The sequence below is a fragment of the Protopterus annectens genome, chromosome 8.part0 (assembly GCF_019279795.1).
Source record: "Protopterus annectens isolate FY-2018-M chromosome 8.part0, PAN1.0, whole genome shotgun sequence".
Taxonomy (NCBI): domain Eukaryota; kingdom Metazoa; phylum Chordata; order Ceratodontiformes; family Protopteridae; genus Protopterus; species Protopterus annectens.
The window spans coordinates 601,872,468-601,894,506 of NC_056741.1; the positions used below are offsets into that span (position 1 = coordinate 601,872,468).

The following is a 22,039-nucleotide window of genomic DNA, read 5'->3' on the forward strand; positions in this document are numbered from 1 at the left end:
TACCAAAATCAAAAAGTAATGGGAATATCCAAATGTAGACAATCCAAAAAACAACACAGTCACACAGCAGTTCTAAACTCAGAACTCCTGTAGCTAACACTAAGGCTTCCTTTTTAGGTTACATACTGCCATTAAGTGCAATAATTTCTGATACTGTTTTATAAACACTGTCAGCCTGTCTTGTCCAATGCAAAATCTTCATAAGTAGTGATGCCTACATCAAACAGAGCAAAACATTTTTGGATATAGTACAAAACTATCATTTCTTATTGGACAATGAGAAAATTAGGTACTTGACAGCATGGATTAAATTTATTAAAAAGAGGTACATAAGAAAGGAGACAAAAAGAAAAAAGTAAGGAAAATAAAACACAGGAAGTTATTGGCCATGGATAAGGTTGGCAATATACAGAAGTGAAAATGTTCCTGGTGCCACAATTTTTATAATCAATTTGACGGTATTTTTTTTTCAACTTGACAATAGTATATGGAAAAAGATTAACACAGAAATAAAGGATTTCGTTTGGGATAAGAAAAGGACAGAAATTAATTAGCAAGTGTTGAGTTTACAAACAGAACAGGGTGATTTAAGATTCCCAAATTTAAAGATATAACAAGCTGCTTCCCCGTGTAAGATTATTCTACCTTTCGCAATGTAATGAGTATGCTCCAAAATGGAAACAGCTGATGTTAACACAATGGAGCAAAAGACAGGAGTGGGCAGATTAGGCTTCTGGTTACTGATGGAGGAAGTAGGAGGGGGAAAAATACTGGGAAAATTATATAGCTTAAATCAAACCGGTTAAAACAAACCCTGGAGTAAAATGAGTACAAAACACTCACAATTTACTTTTAAGATTAAGTGCTTTTGTCCTGGCAGCTGGACTTCTTCAGAATAAAATACATTAAACACAGTTAACCTTATATAGTTGCTCGACAATCAGCTGAAGCCGTCAACTAATACCATTGGCTAAAAAGTAACTCAGCAATTACCTCCATTAACCTTAGTAAGAAAAGAAAAGAAAAAGAAAGATATTACCACATGAACGTACGTTAAAAACATTATTTACAAAGAGTTAACACTGAAATGACAAGTCAGTCAGTTAATCAAATAAATCTAACACCCATAAATAATATTTAAAATATTAAAAAAAAGCTTACAAGAGGTGGGAAAAATAAGATAAATTAGAACTGTAAAACCCATGACCAGTCAACTTAAAAAAGGCAACTTGATTAAGAATTAGATGCCATTTGTATATGTTATCACTGTTATAGTGTTTGTGAAGAGAACAACCATCATGCAGATATTAAACATATGTATACCCAAAACCAAGCTGTGAGGAACATCTCTGGTCAAGTCATATGAACTACTCAATAGGTCCCACACTCTCACCATCTATGCCCTTCAGGTAAAGCCACTCATTTATCTCAATAACCAATCAGATATTTAATTCTGATGTCTGTTAATTTTTCTGGCAACTCTCAGATGATCTACCATATCAAATGCTTTAGTGATGTCCAGGTAGAATGCACTCAAATGGATTCTCTCATCTATTGTATCCTCAAATGGATGTTAAAAAAAAACAAAACAAAAAAAAAAACAACTGCAAGACTTTCTTTCTTAAATGCAAACTGGCAAACATCTATGTGCCGGATCTGTTTACTCAAACAAACGGTCTAGGATTTCTTTTATTTGAATTTTTTCTTACAGAGTTAGAGCAATGATCAAATCTTGCATCTTTCCAGCAATTTTCTCACCATGCAGTGTAGTTTTTTGCTGGCAGACTTTATCTTCTTCCTTTGTAAAAGGAATCATGACTACTGCTTTCCATGACGGTGGGATTCTCACAGTCTATACATTTACTGAAGACGGATAATGCATAATGAATTCTTACCCTTAGCATTTCATATTTTCATTAATTACTTTGTCTTGACAGTGTGGTTATAGAGTCTTATCACTGATAAGGAATTCTACAAAGACCATAAGGTTCTTTTTTCTTTATTCCTTTTTTGTCTTCTGCTTGTCTAGTGACATTTTACCATCAACCAAATCTCTCAATACAAATTCTGTAAACATATTTTATACAGCTGCTTTCACTTAAAGTAACTTCATTATTGCTCATCATGCTTCATGGTAATCTGTGAAAAACTCCGGAGGCTTTCCTTACAAACAGTCCTCAACTTACTGTTCCTCACTGTAGAGTATGGAATGGCTATGCATGGCATAACAATCTCCATGTCTCTCCTCCTACAGACAGCTGAAAACAAGAGTCTTAGATTTGTTCACCTACCACAAAACCAGACACATGACTACTACACCAGGCAAAACAAAAGGAACGCCAAGAAAAAAACAGTTACTTTCTTGTTGAACACCTTAATTTACAAACTAATCAACAAAGCTAATGACCCCAATAAATAATAAACTCCAGACATGAAATATCTCCTACTTAATGTGCAAACAAGAATGCACACAGCTTTACAAATCCTCCAGACAGCAGTGGCAGCACAATGAAATGCAAATCTTTAAGCAAAAAAAAAAAAAAAAAAAAAAAACATACAGCTTTTCAGAAAGCAAATTAAAACCCACCCAAAGAAGCACACACATGTACATACTTTACTGACTCTGGCTAAACACGTTTTGCCCACAACCTAGCACCAAGTCTCAGCAGAGACATAACGTTACAACTAAAGCTCACTATAAACTCCTGGTAAAAAAATTACCAGCTTAACATATACATTAGTATATAGTGTATTACAAGATACAGTATTAACACTCCTTTGTTATGTAAACAATATTTTTCTAAAGAAGTAACAGTTTGCTGACATCATTGTACACTTCCAACTGCATATATCTGTGCCACATTGTATTTTATGTAAAGACCAACCAGCATCTGAGATTTTGCTGGTCTTACCTGCATTATACCACAATTTTGTAAAACTTTTGTACAACTCATATGCATCCTGGTGTTCTGCACATTTAACTATGTACACTCTTGTGCACAGAGCTGTTTAACTACCACCTACAGCCTAGTATCTAACTCCCTGTACAACATAATTGTTGCATGCAAAGCTTTGTTCAAACAACTTAGACTGTGACTGAAGGGAGTCCTCAGACTAGCTTATTCACCAAGTTGCTGAATATTAAAAAAAAATACACATACTCCTTCCATTACGCATTCACTGGCTATCTTATTTTCTGTTGACTATGTTCCTCAAACCATCTTTCAGTGCTGTATTTCATAAACATCTCAGAGTTCTACCTTATTTTCCTAAAATAAGTGACTTGTCCTTTTTTTCCTTCAACTTCCCTGACATATCTTTGTTTTTTTTTTTTTAGCTCTTCTCCTATTACCCTCCTTTCTAATATGTGTAATAAACTTTTGACTATGTAAATAGTTTCCAGAAGCCACAATTTTATGTACATCTTACCATACAGCAAAGTGTAAATCAATTTATGTAGTCTTAAGTATACTGTATCGTCGTACACTGTACCAGCAGTGAATGCACATTTAAGTGGTATTCTGAATGAAGTGTCATAAATGAAATATCTTCTGAAGCTAATAAAGGTCAAGACAGAAAAGTAATTAAACTGCATTAATTACAAAACAGCCAATATTTACTTGTGCCAAAGCAGTGCTACTTAAAAAAAAAAAATTAGTAAGACATGTAAACACATACATATAAAACAACACACACTGGCATTAATAGTGAAGCAATTTACTAACTAAAGTAAAATGCAAACAAGATGAACAGCTTACAGAAACTCTTACCGTAGTACACAACACATGAGAAGCAAATGTGTGGGAACATTGGCTGGATTAAGCATGCTAGGTGTGTCAGACTTCAAGCAAGCCAAAAAGGCTCTCATTCGCCTGTTCTTATCTTCCACTGCTTTTCCAAGCCACAGTTTCTTTAGATTTGGACAAGTCCACTCTCTGAATGTCAAGGCAGGAATCAGCTCTGGGCTCTGTGGAGACTTCCCTTTATATGCAGCCCACTCTTTGATTATAACAGGAGGCACTGAAGGACACAAAAGAGAAACATGTTTTTACCTGATAAATACTACAATGCGTCAGGCAAACAGGTCATGAAATTCACTTTAGATTCACTGTTACTTAAAATTTGTGCTGGTTTGACAAAAGAACTCCCCTGAGCAAAGATTTGCAAGGTGGATCCCATTTAGTATAGATCAGTGTTGACTTAGTTATGCAGAATTAGAAATTAGCATATTACCTTGTGTACATTTCTTGTGATGGAGCCTCTTTTATTGACAGCAGTTATCAACTTAGGATTCATGGGCAGGCACTTCTCAGTTACTATTAATTTTATTTAGTTACTTTTTTAATAAAGACAGCCTCATACCAAAAGGAAGCCAATCGGTGAACAACCTTGAATGAGGTCATCTTCCTCTTACTGACAAAAACAATTCAGAAATATTTTAATGACCTTTGGGTGAAAACTTGTCAAAAGCTGAGATTCTCCAAATAGACAGTTTCAAGGAAAGAAAATGCAAGTGATAGTAGTGCAAGGAGTGCTGTAAATAAACTCCAATATTGGGAAAAAGATAAAACTTGTTAAGCACTCATCCGGATGAGAGGAAAAAAACAGTAGCAGAATGTAAAATAGATTTGTTTCTATCTGCTGGCCATGCCTCTCAACAATTTCTGAATTTCTCATATTTTTGATCTTTCCTTCAAAAATGTGTTTGATCTTCTGGTAAATAACTGATGATTACAGCCAGTCAAAAATGCCAGAATTAGACTTTCATGCTTCTTATTGTACAGAAAATGCTTACCAGTGCAAAATCTGTTGTTCTCAAAGTTTTAAGTTTGAATTAAAGCAATAGTTAAAATTTGCCCATGATTTCGATCCCTGGTCATCAAAAATTCTTCAGGTTTGCTGCTGTCTGACAGCATTAGCTAAGTGCTTCACTGGTTTTCAAACCCCAGTAAAACACTTTGCATTTTTTTCAATAAATGGTAGTAGGAAGACCAGATAAATCTCCATGCACAACAAAGAAATATGACTGGGCCATCAATCATAAGCCTTTATTATGTGTTCTCAAAATAGATGTTGAGATTCACTTCTCAAGCTTTGTTTTTAAGGTGAATTTCTTGGTATCCAAGTCTCAAATACATAACAAGTGGGTTATGATAGCAGATTCCATCACAATCCGCTCTGTCATAAGTACTAGTTTCCTCTACCCGAGAAGTATTACTACACGCAAATACCCCCTTATGGAATTACTGGGTTTTTGACACCTGACAATATTCAACTATTACTAGTAATACAATGCCGTGCAAAGGACTGTAAACTATAATCATGGAAAGAAACTTCTGCAGAAAAATACAATTGTGTAGGCAACTGATCATAACAGTACATATTCAAGTGTGGTCACTGATGCAGTCATTACAATAAGGATCTCAGCAGCTGGCTAAGTCTGATGTCCAGCCACATTTTCAGAGCTGAGCACTCTTCCTCCACGACCTGGCTGATGCCACCTCACTTTAGATGTTTTCATGTACTTAGTACATGTATGTTACATTAGTATGTTTTTGCACTGTAACAGGTGAAGCTATGCCTACACTATGACTAGTAGCACAGAATGACCAATCGACTTGGGTCTGTGACCTGAAGAAGACATCCTAATGGACCTGAATAAGGAAAGGATGTAGCAGGGAAATAAGGATGAGGAAGGGAGGAGAAGGGGAGTACCTGCCCTGGCTATTACCTGCAAGTGGCCAGACTCAGACATTTACTTTTAAAGTAAGTTGCCTACCCAGCTGTAATACAATCTTTATGTGGATTATGGCTGCAGTCATCACAAAAGGGAAGATTCCTAAAGTTGGCTTCCCAGGTAGGGTGGCTAGCTCATGGCTCAGAAAAGGACAGCAGAACACCTTTGTAGGATAGTCAAGGTAAATCCAGCACTTGTCCTGGAAATTACATATAGCCTAAATTGTTTCATAAATCAGAGGACATATGTCTATAACATTCTGGGTATTAACCTCTTTGAGGAAGGCAGTGGTAGCTGCTGTATTCCTTGCAGCATGAAATCTAACTCATTCCTGAAGTTTCCCTCCATGACTCTTCTAACAAAAGATTATAAAACATGCTAACCATTTAAAACCAGTTTGTTTTGTCAGTGCCAGTTCTTGTTTGTTTTCTGCAAAGGAGACACCTGTTCTGATTTTCTCATAGCCCTTTTTTTACCTAGATAGTACCTCAACTGTCTATGGACATCTAGGGAAAAACACAGGAAGTTTTATGGCCAGCTCTATAACATTTAGCATAAAAGAGGGGTGAGTACACATGGTAACTATCTTGACTGAACTGCAATTACAGCTATGTTAGGAACTTACCATGACTGTACATGTGTGAGTACACTCGCTGCTGCAGTCCTCATCTATGGGATATCCTGCCAGCAAAAAAACAATGGTCTGCTGGACTTCCAGAGATGTGCCTTCTCCCAGTGGCTATGACAGATGTACTCCCTCTCAAATTGAAGGTAGTATAAGAGATCAGTCATCAGTCAACACCATGTTTTTTTTTTTTTTTTGCAGGCTTCTCTATATGCACACAACTGACCCATTTGTTCTGTGATCACACAAGCTGGGCATTAATGGGTAAAAACCCAAACGTCCATTCAATCCTGCCTGGGAATCCCACAATGAGCTCACATGCTTGCAGCAAGAGTTGGGTGGTAGAAAACGGGCCAAACTGCTGGCCCTGTGAGGCAGTCTACCTTCACCCTCCCCCGGTGGTGCACCTCTTCGCCATTTTGGCATCTCTTCTGATGGCCCTGTGAGGCAGTCTACCTTCACCCCCCCCCCCGGTGGTGCACCTCTTTTCCATTTTGGCATCGCTTCTGAGCTCTGCTACAGCTTCCTTCCAAGGGGAGGTGTACCTCTGTATGCTGAATTCATCCCTTCTCAAGGTGTGACATGCACATGGCAGGACTGGCTTGATAGTTCTGCTGGATAAACACCCAGTGCTCTATCTAGGTATCACTCATGGGAAGCAACAGCCACCAGGGGCTATTCACTCTCATGCCCCTCCCCCAGCAGTTCTTACAATTACATGAATTCATGTTGCCTGTGACACAATCAGGGGTTCATTTCTCTATATCACAAAGCATCTCAGCCAACACTACATTCAAATCTTTTGTGACTTCACTGGCCAAGAAGCTAGCCACAAGCACCAGAGCATGAGTGGCTCAAGTGAGAGGTGACCCATTTCTGACAATTATTTATTTATTTATTTATTGCATTTGTTTACCGGGATAAGTCCACTGGGCCTAAAAGAGCCCATTTTCAGTGGAGGCCCAGGGAGAAAAGCCCCAGTGGATCTTCAATAGGATGCTGAACAAAATCATGGAGTGATTCGGCCTTGCATGAAGATTACAAGGAAATTGGTTGACAGTGAAGCTCCGAAAGGAGAGGGGATGAGGTTTGGAAATATGGATTGCAACAGTGAATGCAATCAGACATCTACAAATATGGTCTGTTATTAACATTGTTAGAAGAACATGACAAAATAAAAATGAACGTGCTTTTTCTCATTCTTGCATGGGGGAATGACTGGATTAAGAACCTTAAACTTTGTTACTAAAGCAAGTAAATGAAAAACAATACTGAATATTATGAGACTTTTTTTCTAGCACATGACTGTATGCATATTAGCAATTCTGTACCTGGCCCTCATGTCTCCATGGAAAAAATCGAGAAATCAACTGTATGGTTCTCTTGTCTCCATGGAGACAATCTGATAGAGAAATTGGTTACAGTCTGGTGCAGAGTGACTGGCTGGGGAAAAAAAAGGAAAAGAGAAATTGGCTAGGAGATAATGTTCTCTGAAAGCATTCATGGGTTTTTCCAGCTGGGAGAGCTATAAAGACAAGACAAACTAGTAAGCACTTAGTAGAAGCACAGGCTACACCATGCGTATTAGCATGGATAACCTTTCTTTCAGGTTAACTCAATTCTTCGAGTGTGGCTGTCAGTTTGGGACATATGTTCTTATTAAGAAGGTAAAACTTCAGTACTGGATGATGTACATAGTTTTGTGTGTTAGTATTAAATTAATAGGTTTTAGGGGTATTTTTTTGAGGGCTTTAAATAAAACAAAAAGTTTTGTAAGATGTGACATAGGCTCAACTGAATATGACAAGAAACAACTACATAAAATTTCAACCTGCCAAACCGTGTATGCATGTAACAAAAGCTAGAAATAGACATTTAACAAAAAAGGTGTTATACATAAAAGGTGGGAATAATAACTTTTGAATACAATGATGCTTTCTGTAATGTCTTTAAATGCCAATGGCTTCACAGATAAATACAAAAAAAGTGAACTATATTAAAAATGTAGAGTGCAAACAGCTATGCTACAGGAGACACACTTGGAAAGAACTGAACATGTGAATTTGATAAAGAAAGGTTTTCAGGATGGTTACTCAGCGGAACAGCTGGGACAATAAAAAAGGAGTACTTATATTAACTGCAAGAGGAGCTCTGACAATGACAGAAGGGGATAAAAAAAGACAATAATAGCAGATTTATAGTGCTAAGGGGCTACTGGCAAGGGAGGAGGATTCCACCGTCATGTATTTATATTTCACCTAAAACTGTTACAATGGAGCTTAAGAAAATTCTGGGAGAAATAATCCGTTTTCAGCAGGGAATATTATTTATAGGTGGGGACAGGAATTTGATTTACAGCAGTGAAGATGTGTATGGAGGGCCCAGAAGGGAATGTATAACAAAGGAGGGCAGATTTTGTAAGTAATTTATGAAAATAATTTGGTATGGAAGATGTGAATTCAGTAATAGGAGTTCAGAGGGAATTTACATATTATTCCCAAAGATATAAAAACTGGGCTAGGCTAGACAGAATTTACATTTCACAGGATCATGTGCATTTAATTGAAGGTCTTGATACTCACCCAATAACTATTTCAGATCATGTGCCAATAATAACTAAAATAAGAACACAGGACAATGAAATAAAAATGAGACACTGGCGCTTTCCCACCTATCTGTTGAAAAGAGATGAATTTAAAGAATGGTTAGCGGAAAATTATTCAGGAGCTATTAGAGAGGATAGAAATTACTTCTGAAAATAAACCTAGGGAGTGGGATAAAATTAAGGTGGATTTTAAAAATACGGTGGAAATGAAAGAAAGGGAGCTATGGTTAAGTAGTAACAAGAATTATATACAGGGACCAACAAATGTTCAAGTATTGCAGAATAAGAAGAGGATCAACTGCAGAATGCTAAGCAGAAAATAAGGGATTACCTCGATAATATACACAAGATTGGAAACATTTCTGTTAAGTAATTGTTTCTGAAAACAACACTACAGCATAAAAACTTTTAGCACAATGACTCAATCAACAGAAAGTAGAAAGGGCTGTCGCCAAGCTTAGGGAGCCTATAAGAAAGGAAGGTAGCAAGAGATCTTGTAGAGGTATTAGAAATATTTGGAAATTATATGGAAGTCTGTATAAAGAGAAATATGGAAATCAAGAAAAGATACAGATGGAAATGTTTACGGAAGAATTAAATATGTCAATGTTAGAGGTAGATGAGGCTCAATTACTAATGGTTAGGATAGGAGATGACATAAAAAATTGTGATGCATGACCAATCTACAGGAAAGTCCCCAGTAATGGATGGTATTCCTGTGGAAGTTTGGAAGCTAGGACGGAAAAAAATGAAAAATATCTGGAAGGTTTTGTTTAACAGTATTTTAAGCGAATGGTAAGTACCAGCATCCTGGAAGAAAGCAGTCACAGCTGTAATACAAGAGGGTAAAGGAGCCATCAGATCTTGGTTCATACAGGCCATTTCAGTACTAAACCATGATTATAAAGTGTTCATAATGGCTAAAAAATGCCAAAATTGACAGACATGGATCAACTTGGTTCTGTGGAGGGCAGACAAACATTTGACAACAACAGCAGAACACTGACGATCCAGAAGGAAGCATATTATAAGAAAATACCATTGTTGTTGGTGGGTCTTGATGCAGAGAAAGCATTTGAAAGAGTAAGCTGGGACTTTATGAGCAGGGCAATGGAAGCACTTACATTTTCTGAAAAAAATTATAAGGTTGATTAGGAGGATACATGACGGATTGGAGGTGAAAATTAAAGTAGATGGGGTCCTCTCTGATAACTTCTGCTTGAGCAGAGGAACCAGGCAAGGTTGTCCTCTTTCCCCTTTGTTATTTGCATTATATTCATAACCTCTGGCAAAGAAAATATGGGACGCAGAAATTCAAGGAAATTATTGGTATGGCAGTCAAGAAAAGCGGTCTCTATTTGTAGATGATACAATTTTATACCTGACAAAACCAGAAAGAGACATCATTTATTTTATTTTCATAAAATACAGTAACATTAATTAACATTACAGTGTTGTGGAACATTTTCAGACAGTTTCATATCTTTTCAGGATACACAATTAATGAAGCTAAAACAAGAGCAACAGCAGTAAATTATTTACCCACATATAAATTGGTTCAGAAATATCCATACTTATGGAGACAATGTAAAATGAAGTATTTAGGAGTATGGATTAAAAATGATTCTGGTGTGGCAGCTAAGGATATGTGAGAAGAGGCTAAACAAAAGATAACACAAAAACTGAGAAAATTGAAGTTTGTTATATGGCTATGTATAATAAGATACAAGCAGTTAAAATGTTTTTAGTCCCTTTAGTCTTATGCACAGGTCAGGCATAGTTTTATCAACCAGAGGAGAAGTTGTGGATAGCAATTAATAAGGAGCTGAATTACTTTATCTGGGAGGGGAAGACAGAAACAGTCCAGTGGGATAAACTGACTCTTCCAGTAGAAGAGAGCAGATTGGGATTACCTGAGTTGAAGGGGTATTTCAGAGCTACACAGTTAAGGTTCCCATAAACAGCACAAGCAGAAAACTATAACTCAAAGTGGAAAGGGATGAGGATGAAACGGAGGGGAAGCTGAAGAAACAATATTAATATTTTTGAAGCAGGCCTTTAAGGAGAATAACAATAATCATACAGAATATTACATATATAAAGCAGCAGAAAGTATCCTAAGAAATAAGCCAACACAGGAATGGAGAAAGGAGATTCTGCCAATAGGGATGACTGCAATTAGGGATATAGACAATAGGCAAGAGGAGGTTGGAATTTATTGGAGAAAACTGACAAAACAAACCAAGGTACTGGTAGCGAATAACTGGGGGGGGGGGGTATGACAGAATGGGAGGACACACAAAAGTAAATCGCAAGCCATTAGGTAAAAGTTTCGATAAAACAAATAATATCAAAGAAAAAATTCAGCAACTAACACGGCAACAATAAAGTAGTCAGAGAAACTCAATTAACCCAAATTAAAACAGTGCATAATATTTAATATCGATTAAAGGTGAATGCTTTCACAGTAACAAACTGCTTCATCAGACCTAGTAGCACACATACACATCTAAACATTTAAAGCACAAATCATTAGCACCTCCCCAATGGTATAGCAAAAACAATTAACAGTATTAGTGTAGCACTCACTACTTTTCCTAGACAAATTGATAAAATCAAGCTACTTAGCAGTAATGCAAAATTTTCACAACATCCCTCTTAATTATATTCCGAGGGCTCAATTCTGTAAATTCATAGAATTATTAACCACATAATTGCATGCAGAATGTAATCCTCATAGCACATCCACGTATGAATGGGAGGACGTCAAGAATTTACTTGGACTACAGGTTAGAGACTGCCTTCCCTATCAAGGATTGATATCAGAGTACATGCAAATAGAAAGAAACAGGGGGGTTCTAAATGAAACACTAGTACTGGTAGAGTTTTTAGTAGAATCTAGAACAGAAATTGCCATTAAAAAAGGAATAATTAGTACAGGACATAAAATATTGCATAACTGTAAGAATCAATCAGAGAAGGTTAGAATGGATTGGGAAGAGAGATTGGATAAGCAATTCACAAAGAAACAATGAGAGCATTTATGTACATCTCCCAAATATGCAACACAATCTAGAAAATTTAGGATTTTTGCTTGGAAACCTTACATAAATATTTTCATACCTCAAGGAGACTCCAGAGAATTTTTCCTCAGGTAGACAGCAAATGTTGTAGGTGTGGCAGGGAAGAAAGAGGTAATTGGGAACATATTTTCTGGGAGCTTGCGGAGTTGGAAAAATTTAAGAATTCCCTGACGGATGTACTGTTGGAGTTGCTGGGTAGGCAGACTGGTGTGATGAGTGAGATGATTTTTCTGAGCTATGACACAGAATCAGAATTGCCTAGACATGGTAAGGCTTAGCTGTGTCTAATTATGGTGGCTGCCAAAAAAGCAATTACTAGAAAATGGAAATCAAAATCTAAACCAACTATACAAGAAGAAGTGAATATATTAATAAACTGTTAATTATTATAATTAAAACAATTAATTGAGATCTTCAAAAAAGGGTAGGAGCAAACTACATAGGAAAATGAGAATTGTGGGAACAATACACACGGGAAGAATGAGGTTTAAAAGAAAGCAAGACTTAAATGAGCTACTTAATGTTTGACTGAATTGGGTTGATAAGTGTTCTATAATGTTTGCAAATGGGAGTGTGTCAGTATGGTTTGTGATGTAAAATGCTTGCAACTTGGATTGTGTTGGTATGGTTTGTTTTCATTTATATAAATGTAAGATTGCCTATGTCATAAGTGATGGTTTAATAAAGATGGTTCTTGTTTTAAAAAAGGGGGGCAGGAAATTAATAATGTATGTAATGTTGCTTAGGTTATATGATATGTAGCAATATATGTGAAGTATGTTTATAAACTTGAACTTATTAGTATAGTTTGATTACTTTATATACCAGTGTCGCAAGTGATAATTCAATAAAGGTGCTTAAAAAATAAACTCCACTGAGAGACTGATAGTGACATCTCTTCCTTTGTTCCAAAGGAGAATGCTTGAGTGACAAAAAAGCACTGACATGGAGTAAAAGAATCAGGAATACCTTGGACTTAAACCAGAGATTGGTGCTGGAAGATGGAGATGATACAGGAAGAAGACCATCAACAATGCAAAAGTAGTGAGAAGAAATGGTTGAGAAAGACTGGAAATTTGTTGAATGTATTAAAGCGGTGGGTGAAATGTAAATCATATACCTCACTTTTTGTCCTTTATCTTTAGAAGGTCAATGCAAAAGACAAAAAGTAAATTCTTATTAGTATATACACACACACTTCATGATGTAAACTGCATGTTATACTGTAAAGCAGTTCTGCATAGGGTACAGTCAGAGGCAATTTAAATGGGATTCTTCATAGTGACAACAGTATGTGTATGTTAACAATATTAAACCAAAAAAGTACATTTTCTTAGTTGTAATGTATCCAAGGCTTTACACTGTAACAAAGTAATAAAGGCTGGAAACATAATGCTGTGAATTTGTGATGCTGGGATCACGGATGTGAAAATGTATTAATCCCACTATATGCAAAACTATGACAATAATTTCTCCCATTTTTATAGGAGTAAAAGTCTAGATTAATGTCTTTGGTTTAAACTTTTAGATAATATTTTTAAGCAAGTACGCTTGAAATATAAGACAAAATGATGAAAGGCATGGAAATTTGTGTTTCATTCTGTATTTGCAAAGATAGTAGCAAATGATCTCAGATGGGAACAATAAGTCTACAGGTGCAAAAAAATTACACGAGTGGTCAGAGCAGTGGGTTCTGAGTGAAATGTATAACGATTCTTTCATGCATCTGCAAAATTACTAGCTACTTATTTTTCTTCTCTCAAATTACCAACTGCTATTACTTATCTGCTGGTGCAAGCAATTATGAAAAGTCTGAACAATGTGTGCTGAATGAAATGTCCAACATAGTACAATTAAGATAGTTTTGTGTGTTTTCTATATTTAAAGGTGGAATCCGGTGTTCTGAAAATCTACACAATTTTGCCTGTTTTTATTGAAGCAAAACCTCTTGAAAATGAGACAAAGGTTCAAATGGAGATGAGAAGATGCAACTACATAAGAGATCAGCCTCACAAACACTAGTGTGTGCATGTAGGCTGAAAATATACATTTAAAAGAACAGATATAACTGGTGGGAGCAATACATTTATATCACAATGGCTACTCTATGTATAGTATGGTACAAACAGAAAGGAAAGTGTATATGGTACAAATAACAATGTTGGAAGAGACATATCTGGATAGAAATAAGCGTGCAAATTTGACAAAGGATTTCAGGATGGATGTTCGGTAGAATATCATGGATAAAGAAAAGGAAAGTAACAATACTTGCTGCTTGACGGGTTCCAATAATGACAGAAGAAAAAAATAATGGGAGACTTGTGGCATTAGGGTGGTATTGGCAGTGGAGGTGGATTACTCTAGCAAGTATTTATACTCCACCTAAAACTGCTACTTTGGAGCTTAAGAGAATTTCGGAAAAATAATTCGTTTTCAGCAAGAAATATTTACAGATGGGGGTTGGAACTTGGCTTACAATGGTGAGGATATACCAGGAGGTCCTAGAAAGGAAAGGACAGCAAAGGAGAATACATTTCTGAAGAAATATATTAAAATGCTTGGTGTGAAAAATGTGAACCCTTTCACTGGGGTTGCTGGTATAAAGATTAAGGTGTTTACCTCATAGTCAAAAGGTTAGTGTTTGATTCCCACCTTTAATAGGGGAGATTGGCTAGGCTTAAAATGGCCCACAACTACAGCCAGCCTAGTAGTTATCTGTGAAGTAGAAACTCAAAAAGAATTTACATATTATTTCCCAAAATACAAGAACTGGGCTAGACTGGATAGCACTATCCAGTCTATGTATTCACACTATTATTTTCTCTAGTAAATGCTTGAAATATTTAGATCACACATTTTTTCAATGATGTAAAAAGAAGTTATGTACTTACCATAACATTCCATTTGAGTTGTTGCTTTTCATTTGTCTTCAACCTGTGGGACCCGGATCTGGCACGGATCCGACTTGGCTGCATACTCCAGCATTGGATCCAAGCTCCACCCCTACCCATAATAATGCCCATGTCTACCTCCTCCCCGCAGATCGAGTTTGTTATAGAACAGCAGCATCCCAAACTATATGCCTATAATACTGGCACTACCCACAAAACTCATCAAGAAAAGGACTAGCCAAAGTAGAGGGGCTATGACTCTTCCACTACACAGCCCACATAACACAGGGGAAACGGGGGGGGGGGGTTTGAAGGCAAATGAAAAGCAACAACTCAGATGGGACGTTATGGTAATTACATAACATTTTTATCTGAAGTTGTTGTTTTCATTTGATCTTCAACCTGTGGGACAGGGTCCCCAGCTACCAATAAATCCTGGGAGGTCCTCACGGAAGGAAGTTCCAGAGCACAGCTGAGCCAAAGGATGCCCTGCCTCTGGAAAGAAAGTCCAATTTATAATGGGAGGTAAATGTGTGCAATGACGCCCAGATATCATTTAAAGAAACCCAGGACCAAAAAGTAGAAGAGTAGTAGTAACAGACCTGATGGAATGCGCATGGACATGCCCTGGTAGAGAAAGCCCTTTGGCTCGACAGGTCAATGAAATGCATTCCGAAATCCATCGAGCAATTTTAGAAACAAGCTTTCCCAAGAAAGGTTTAGAAAAGAAAAGAAAAAGTTGATCAGACTTATGAAAGGATTTTCGTCTATGCAAATAGAAATGCAGCTATATGTGAACATCAAGTGCAATTTGTACTCTCCCTTATTCTGGAAATTTGAACATGAACTAGAGCATCTCTAGGGGCTACCCCGGATGAAGGTTCAGAGCGAAATACTCATGGCATTTCACATTGGAAGGATAGGTGAAGAGAACACAGCAAGGCTGAGCCCAATTTAGAAAGATCTGTTCCTCTAATGAAGGATTCAGAGCCCACTTGTAAGGCATCAGAAAAGACCTGCTGAGCCTGTCCGCTAGTACGGTGGACCTCCCTGGAATGTGCATTGCCACCAGAAAACGACCAGTGGACATCGCCCACTCCCACAATCTCATGACTTCACGACAAAGAGGATGAAACCTGGTCCCCCTGTTTGTTGATGTACCAGACTACTGACATATTGTCCATCTGTATGGCAACGTCCATTGAGCAAGACAGGCATAAAGAGCTTGCAAAGCCAGAATCACCACCCTAATCTCCAGGACACTGATATGTAGATTGGTCTCCAGGGAGGACCACATGCCTTGGACTGTCCGTTCCATGCAGTGACCCCCCACCACCCAAGCAGGGAGGCGTCCGTGGTCACCATGATCGCAGAAGTGGGAAGAACAAATGGATGGCCCTAAAGAAGGTCCGGGGATTGAAGACAGCAAAGAAGGGAATCTTTGCAAGTAAGTGACAATCGAACAAGATGCTATAAGGGAATGTTTAGCAAGGACCACTGAACACCTTAAGATTGCGGAAGAACTCTCATAGTAAGGTGTAGCATTGGAACGAGAGTGATTGTGGCTGCCATGGACCCCAACACCCAAAGAACTAAATCCACTGGGGGACATTCAGCTTGGAAGATACAACTGACATGATATCGGAGAGTTAGAAGTCTGTCTGGAGGCAGAAACACCTTGACCTGGATAGCATCTATTTGAGCCCCAATTAAGTCAAGAACCTGTACTGGTGCCAGTTGAAATTTGTTGAGATTTATGGTTATGGCCGGGTAATGAGCAGTCTGCAGAAGATCTCTGGCTTGAAGCAGTCGATGCCTGGAGGGAGCATAAAGGAGCCAATTGTCCAGTTAGGGAAAGACCTGGAACGCCTGCAACCGCAGGAGAGCTGCCACTACTGCCATCACTTTGGTGAACTGCCAGGGGGCAGTGGTGAGCCCAAAGGGGAGTGCTCTGAATTGAAAATGACTGGCTCTTAGCCAGAAGCGGAGGAACCTCAGAGATTGCCTGTTGATCTTGATATGATAGTACACGTCCTTTAGATCCACCGAGCACATCCAGTCACTTACCTGCAGGAAGGGCAGAATGGATTGCACGGTGACCATCTGGAATTTCTTCTTGGCAACTGACAGGTTCAGGGTTGAAAGATCCTGAATGCGTCTTATGTCCCCCATTTTCTTTGGCACTAAAAAGAACCTGTAATAAAGGCCTAATTCAGATTAGTCTGGGGGAGATGGGCTGGATGACTCGTTTTTCAAGCATCCTGGAAATTTCTAGAGCTGACTGCTCCCACTGCGTGGGTAGAACATCCAGGAGATGTTTGGGAGGAACTGGGGATGAAGAAAGGGGATTGAGTATCCTCTGGATATTATCTGCAAAACCCAATGATCGTCGGTGATAGACTCCCAGGCTGTTGGGTGCAGATATAGGCGTCCCCCGACTGCCTCCAGAGACGAGTAGCCGGGCAACCCTTCAGGGCTGCTGCAAAGGTCTGTCCAGAAAGGATCCCGAGATCCCTGGTTCTTCAGGCCCCCTCTGCCCTAGCGGCGGCATCAGTCATATCCCCCTGTCTCTGGAGGAAGACAAATCCTGAGTGTCGTGGGAAGAACCTTGAGATTTCCGAAACCACATCTTCTTCACCCCACGCTGATTCCTGGAGAAGGATCGTTGTAGGGTGGAGAAGCAGATCCCAATGGCAGACAAAGTCTTCCCGTCCCCCTTACTCTGGACTAAGGTGTCTCAAACAGTCTTACCAAAAAGAGTGGAACGACACCTTGAAAGGCTAAGAGAAAGCACAAAGCCAGAGCCAGACATGACACCTGATGGCTACACCTGTCCTGGAAGCCCTAAAGGCACCTTCTCTAGCATGGGACAGGAGCCTCATAGAAGTATTAGATATCGAGGTAAGGGTGGCCATACAGGAGAAGAAAGTACAATTGTGCACACTTACCATAAATGTAGATGTTCGAGTGTATTCACTGTTGCAGTCATCACATTTGGGTTAACTGCCTACAGGTAGCCCTCAGCCAGCCTGAATACCAGAGTCTTCAGATTTCTGCGTTGGATGCGGTCGCTTCTTCCATGACGTCAGGTCGTCAGGGGTATAAAACATGCAGCCAATGCCATTACATCAGTTTTTCTTGCCCCAGATGTCAGGTGCCCCCACAATAAGAAGCAATTATACGGTATGGTACACCCCCATCAAAAAGCAAATACACATGAAAAAATATATATATACCAAACAAGAAGGAAATGTAGAGCCAAGAGAAGTCAGGAGCCTGGAGGGAGGGTAACCAGGACTGCAACACTGAATACACTCGAACATCTACATTTATGGTAAGTGTACACAACTGTACTATGTTCTTCGTGTTTCACTGTTGCTGTCATCACATTTGGGTTGATTCCCAAAGCTAAGGAAGGGAGGAGGTAGTTAAAGAGCATTAGGGCCAGCTATTAAGCCCTGCAAGACTGCTGTGGCAAATCCAACTCTGGATTTAGAAAAGATAGACCGGTGGTAATGCTTGGTGGTGTGTAGAGAGCTCCAGGTAGCAGCTTCCAGGATGTCCCTGGTAGGGACTCTTCTGAGAAATGCCGTAGAGGTAGATGCAGCCCTGGTGGAATGTGATCTTACCCCCTGTGGGGTAGGTTTTCCATGGTGCTTGTAGCAGAAATGAATGCAATGGGCTATACATATGGAAATGGTTTGCTTTGAAATGACCTTCCCCTGTGCCCCTGCAGCAAAGCCAACTAAGCAGCTGGTCAGATTTTCTGAGAGGCTTAGTCATGTCCAAACAGAATCTAAGTTGTTTGTGCATGTCCAGAGAGTGCAGTATCCGTTCCCCTTTGTTTTGTGGATTAGGGAAAAAAGTAGGCAAATTAATGGACTGGTTTAGGGCCACACTAGACACCACCTTGGGCATAAAGGAAGGATTAGTCCTGAGGGAAACCCTGTCCGCATGGAAGATAATGAAGGGTTCCACTGCCATGACGGCCTGTAATTTAGACACTCTTCTTGCTGAACTTATGGCTAGAAGTAAGGTTGTTTTCCAAGAAAGGAATTTCAACTCTGCTGTTGCAGGTGGCTCAAAGGGGGGAAGAGTGAGCTTTTCCAAAACAAAGTTAAGGTCCTAGGCTAGAGTGGGAGTTCTCCTGGGGGGGGGGGTCTTAAATTTTTGGCCCCTCTAAGGAACTGTTATAGCAAGGGATGAAAGAAGAGGGGTGGCTCAGTATTATAATGTGCTGAAATGTCAGAAGCATGAGTTTTAATTGACGAGAAGGATAAGCTGTTGTGGAGCATTTCTGTTAAGTACTGTAGAATATGAGGTAAGCTGGGAACAGTATCTTTTCCACTTTTCAGCATAGGATTTTCTGGTACTAGGCCTAATTGCCTCCAGAATGACATCCCACACCTGCTTACTGAGGGATGCTAGAGGAGAGCTCATAGAATTAGCCAGGCTGCAAGGTTCAGGGTTTAAAGTTGAGGGTGCAGAATCTGGCCCGTCTGCCTGTTGGGACAGCAGGGAAGGGGTCTGAGGCAGGTGCCATGGGTGCAGCAGTGTCAGACTGCACAAAAGGGGGTACCAGTGCTGGCATGACCAGTCTGGTGCAATTAGTATTGTTCTTGGCTTGTCCTGTTTGATCTTTAGTAGAACCTTCGAGAGGAGAGGCAGAGGGGGAAAGGCATAAACTAAGAGGCTTTCCCAGGTAAAGGACAGGGGATCCACTTTCCAAGGTTGACTGTGGGGAGTTCTGGTGCAGAATTTGTTCAACAGGTAGTTCTGAGGGGAGGTAAACAGGTCTACCTCTGGGGTCCGCCCATTTATTCCTCAAGAGGTTGAATATTTTGGGTTCTAGTTTCCATTTGTGTGGGTCCATGAGATTTCTGCCAATGAATTTAGTTTGCTTGGCAAGAAATGAGCTTGTAGGTGCACTTGATAGCTTAAGGATGTGCTCCACAGAGCCATGGCTAGTCTTCAGATAGGGTAGGAGTGGGTTCCCCCTGCTTGTTTATGTACCACATAACTGTGTTGTTGTCTGCCTTTACCGACAGTTGTCCTGGAAGAATAAGGTCTTTGAAGGCTGTCAGAGCATTCTGTACAGCTAACATTTCTTTTTGATTGATATGCAGGTCCATTTGCCCTGAATGCACTGTCCTGCCATGTGAGCCCCCCATGCATAGTCTGATGCATCTGCTGTTAGGGTTTGGGCGGGAGGGGGTAGAATGAAAGGGAGTCCCTTGTTTTGGTAGCATGCCTCTGCCCACCAAAGGAATTCTATCCTTAGACAAGGACTGATAGGAATCATTGTTTCCAGGTCCTGAGAATGTTGACACCATAGACATTTTAGATACCATTGGAGTTTCCTCATACTCAGTCTTGCATATGGAATTAGCACAATGCAAGAGGCCATGAACCCCAGAGCTTGCAGTATTTTCCTTGCAGATAGCTGGGTTTTGTGGCCAATAGTTTGAAGCAGGTTGTTTCTCCAGAGTGAGAAATGCCATCTGGGAAGTTGTGTTCAAGCTTGCTCCCAGGAGTACAATCTGTTGGCAGGGTACTAGGTGAGATTTCTTTTCGTTGATGGTGTACCCCAGTGAGGTTAGAAGTTTCTTTACAAAGGCCAGGTGTTGTAATAGCAAATCCTGGCTTTCTGCCTGAATCAGACAATCATCCAGGTATGGGTAAATCTGAATATTTCTCTGCCTGCAAAATGCAATGGCTGGAGCTAGACACTTTGTGAACACCATGGGCGCGGTAGATAAGCCAAAGGGAAGTGCAGAGAACTGAAAGTGCATGGAGCCAGCCCTGAAACATAGGTATTGTCTGCAGGATTCTCTTATTGGGATGTGCAGGTAAGCTTCCTTTAAGTCTAGGGTTGCCAGCCAGGCATCCTTGGCTAGCATAGGAAGAAGCCGTTGAAGAGTTAGCGTTCTGAATTTTGGAACCACCAGAAAGGTGTTGGGAATAGAGAGGTCCAGGATAGGACGCCATGAGTTTCCTTTTCTGGGTACCAGAAACAGTCTTGAATAAAAAACTTGTCCCCTTAGTTCTGCTGGGACAGGTTGAATAGCCCTGATACTGAGAGAGAACCTGCTGTTGGGCCTCCGCCCACTGATTTGGGGGGAGGTCTGGCCAACCATTTGGGGTTGGTAGTCTGTGGAAGTGGGAATCTGTATCCTCGGGAAACTATGCTCAAAACCCATTTGTCCTGGGTAATGAGTTCCCAGTTTTTTGCATGAGGGCGAGCTTTCCTCCTAAGGGAGTAAGTAGTTGAGCAGGACTTGGAAAGGTTAAGGTTAAGTCACTGTGCCATTTTTCCGTAGGAGGGTGGCTTACTACTCCCTGCTTTGGAAGTGGGAGCCCCTCATTGCTTAGATCTGTGCGTAGCCTGACACTGAAGTCTTGGTGGTCTTCTGTTCCTGGGTTTAGACTGAGAAGGCCTGGAAGGGACTGAAAAGGACCAGTTCTTTGAAGGCCAATGTCTACTGAATCTGGGAGGCTGTACTTGTAGAAAATCTTTAACAGTTTGCATAGATTTAGCTTTTTCCTCCTTTCTTTTGAGGACGTCCTCTGCTTTGTTGCCAATTTAGCTTTAACATGATCTGGCAAGTTTTGTTCCTTAAGCCAAGCATGCCTTCAAACTATGGACCCAGTGACAGCAGCCCTGCAAGATGCTTCTAAAGCATCAAAACCACATTGCACAGTATGTTTACCAACTTGTTCTGCAGAATGCATTAAATCTTGCAAGTCTTTGTGTTCAGCACAGTCAGGAATCATCATCATTTTCTGTTTAAGTAGCCCCATAATATGCTGCTGATACTTTTACATATGAAACTGGCAATTTAAAGCCCTAATGGCCAAAGTAGCAGAAGTGTATACCTTCTTACCCCATCTGTCTAAGGCTCTAAAATCTCTATCAGAAGGGATAGGATTTTTGGCAGCAGTAGCCTTAATGCCTTTTGGTCCTTGGGAAATGGTCTCTGGATCCGCAGTAGGATTATTGAAGAGGAACTTGTGAGAGTCAGGTACTCTGTAGTACCTGTCAGGTTTTCTGGGAGCTGGAGGTAAAGTGTCTGGGGTAAGGCTAGACTCCAAGAAAAC

At 39.7% G+C, this 22,039-nt stretch overlaps 1 protein-coding gene across 1 annotated transcript in view; it reads right to left on the reverse strand.

Annotated features, from left to right (window-relative positions):
• FAM120C (family with sequence similarity 120C) overlaps positions 1-22,039 on the reverse strand; it is a gene marked incomplete at its 5' end in the record, with an annotated part of 1,286,378 nt that overhangs the window by 593,424 nt on the left and 670,915 nt on the right. The window contains one exon of the mRNA XM_044079289.1: positions 3,771-4,020. Coding sequence (XP_043935224.1) covers positions 3,771-4,020 — 250 coding nt within the window. The remainder of the gene's footprint in view (positions 1-3,770; positions 4,021-22,039) is intronic.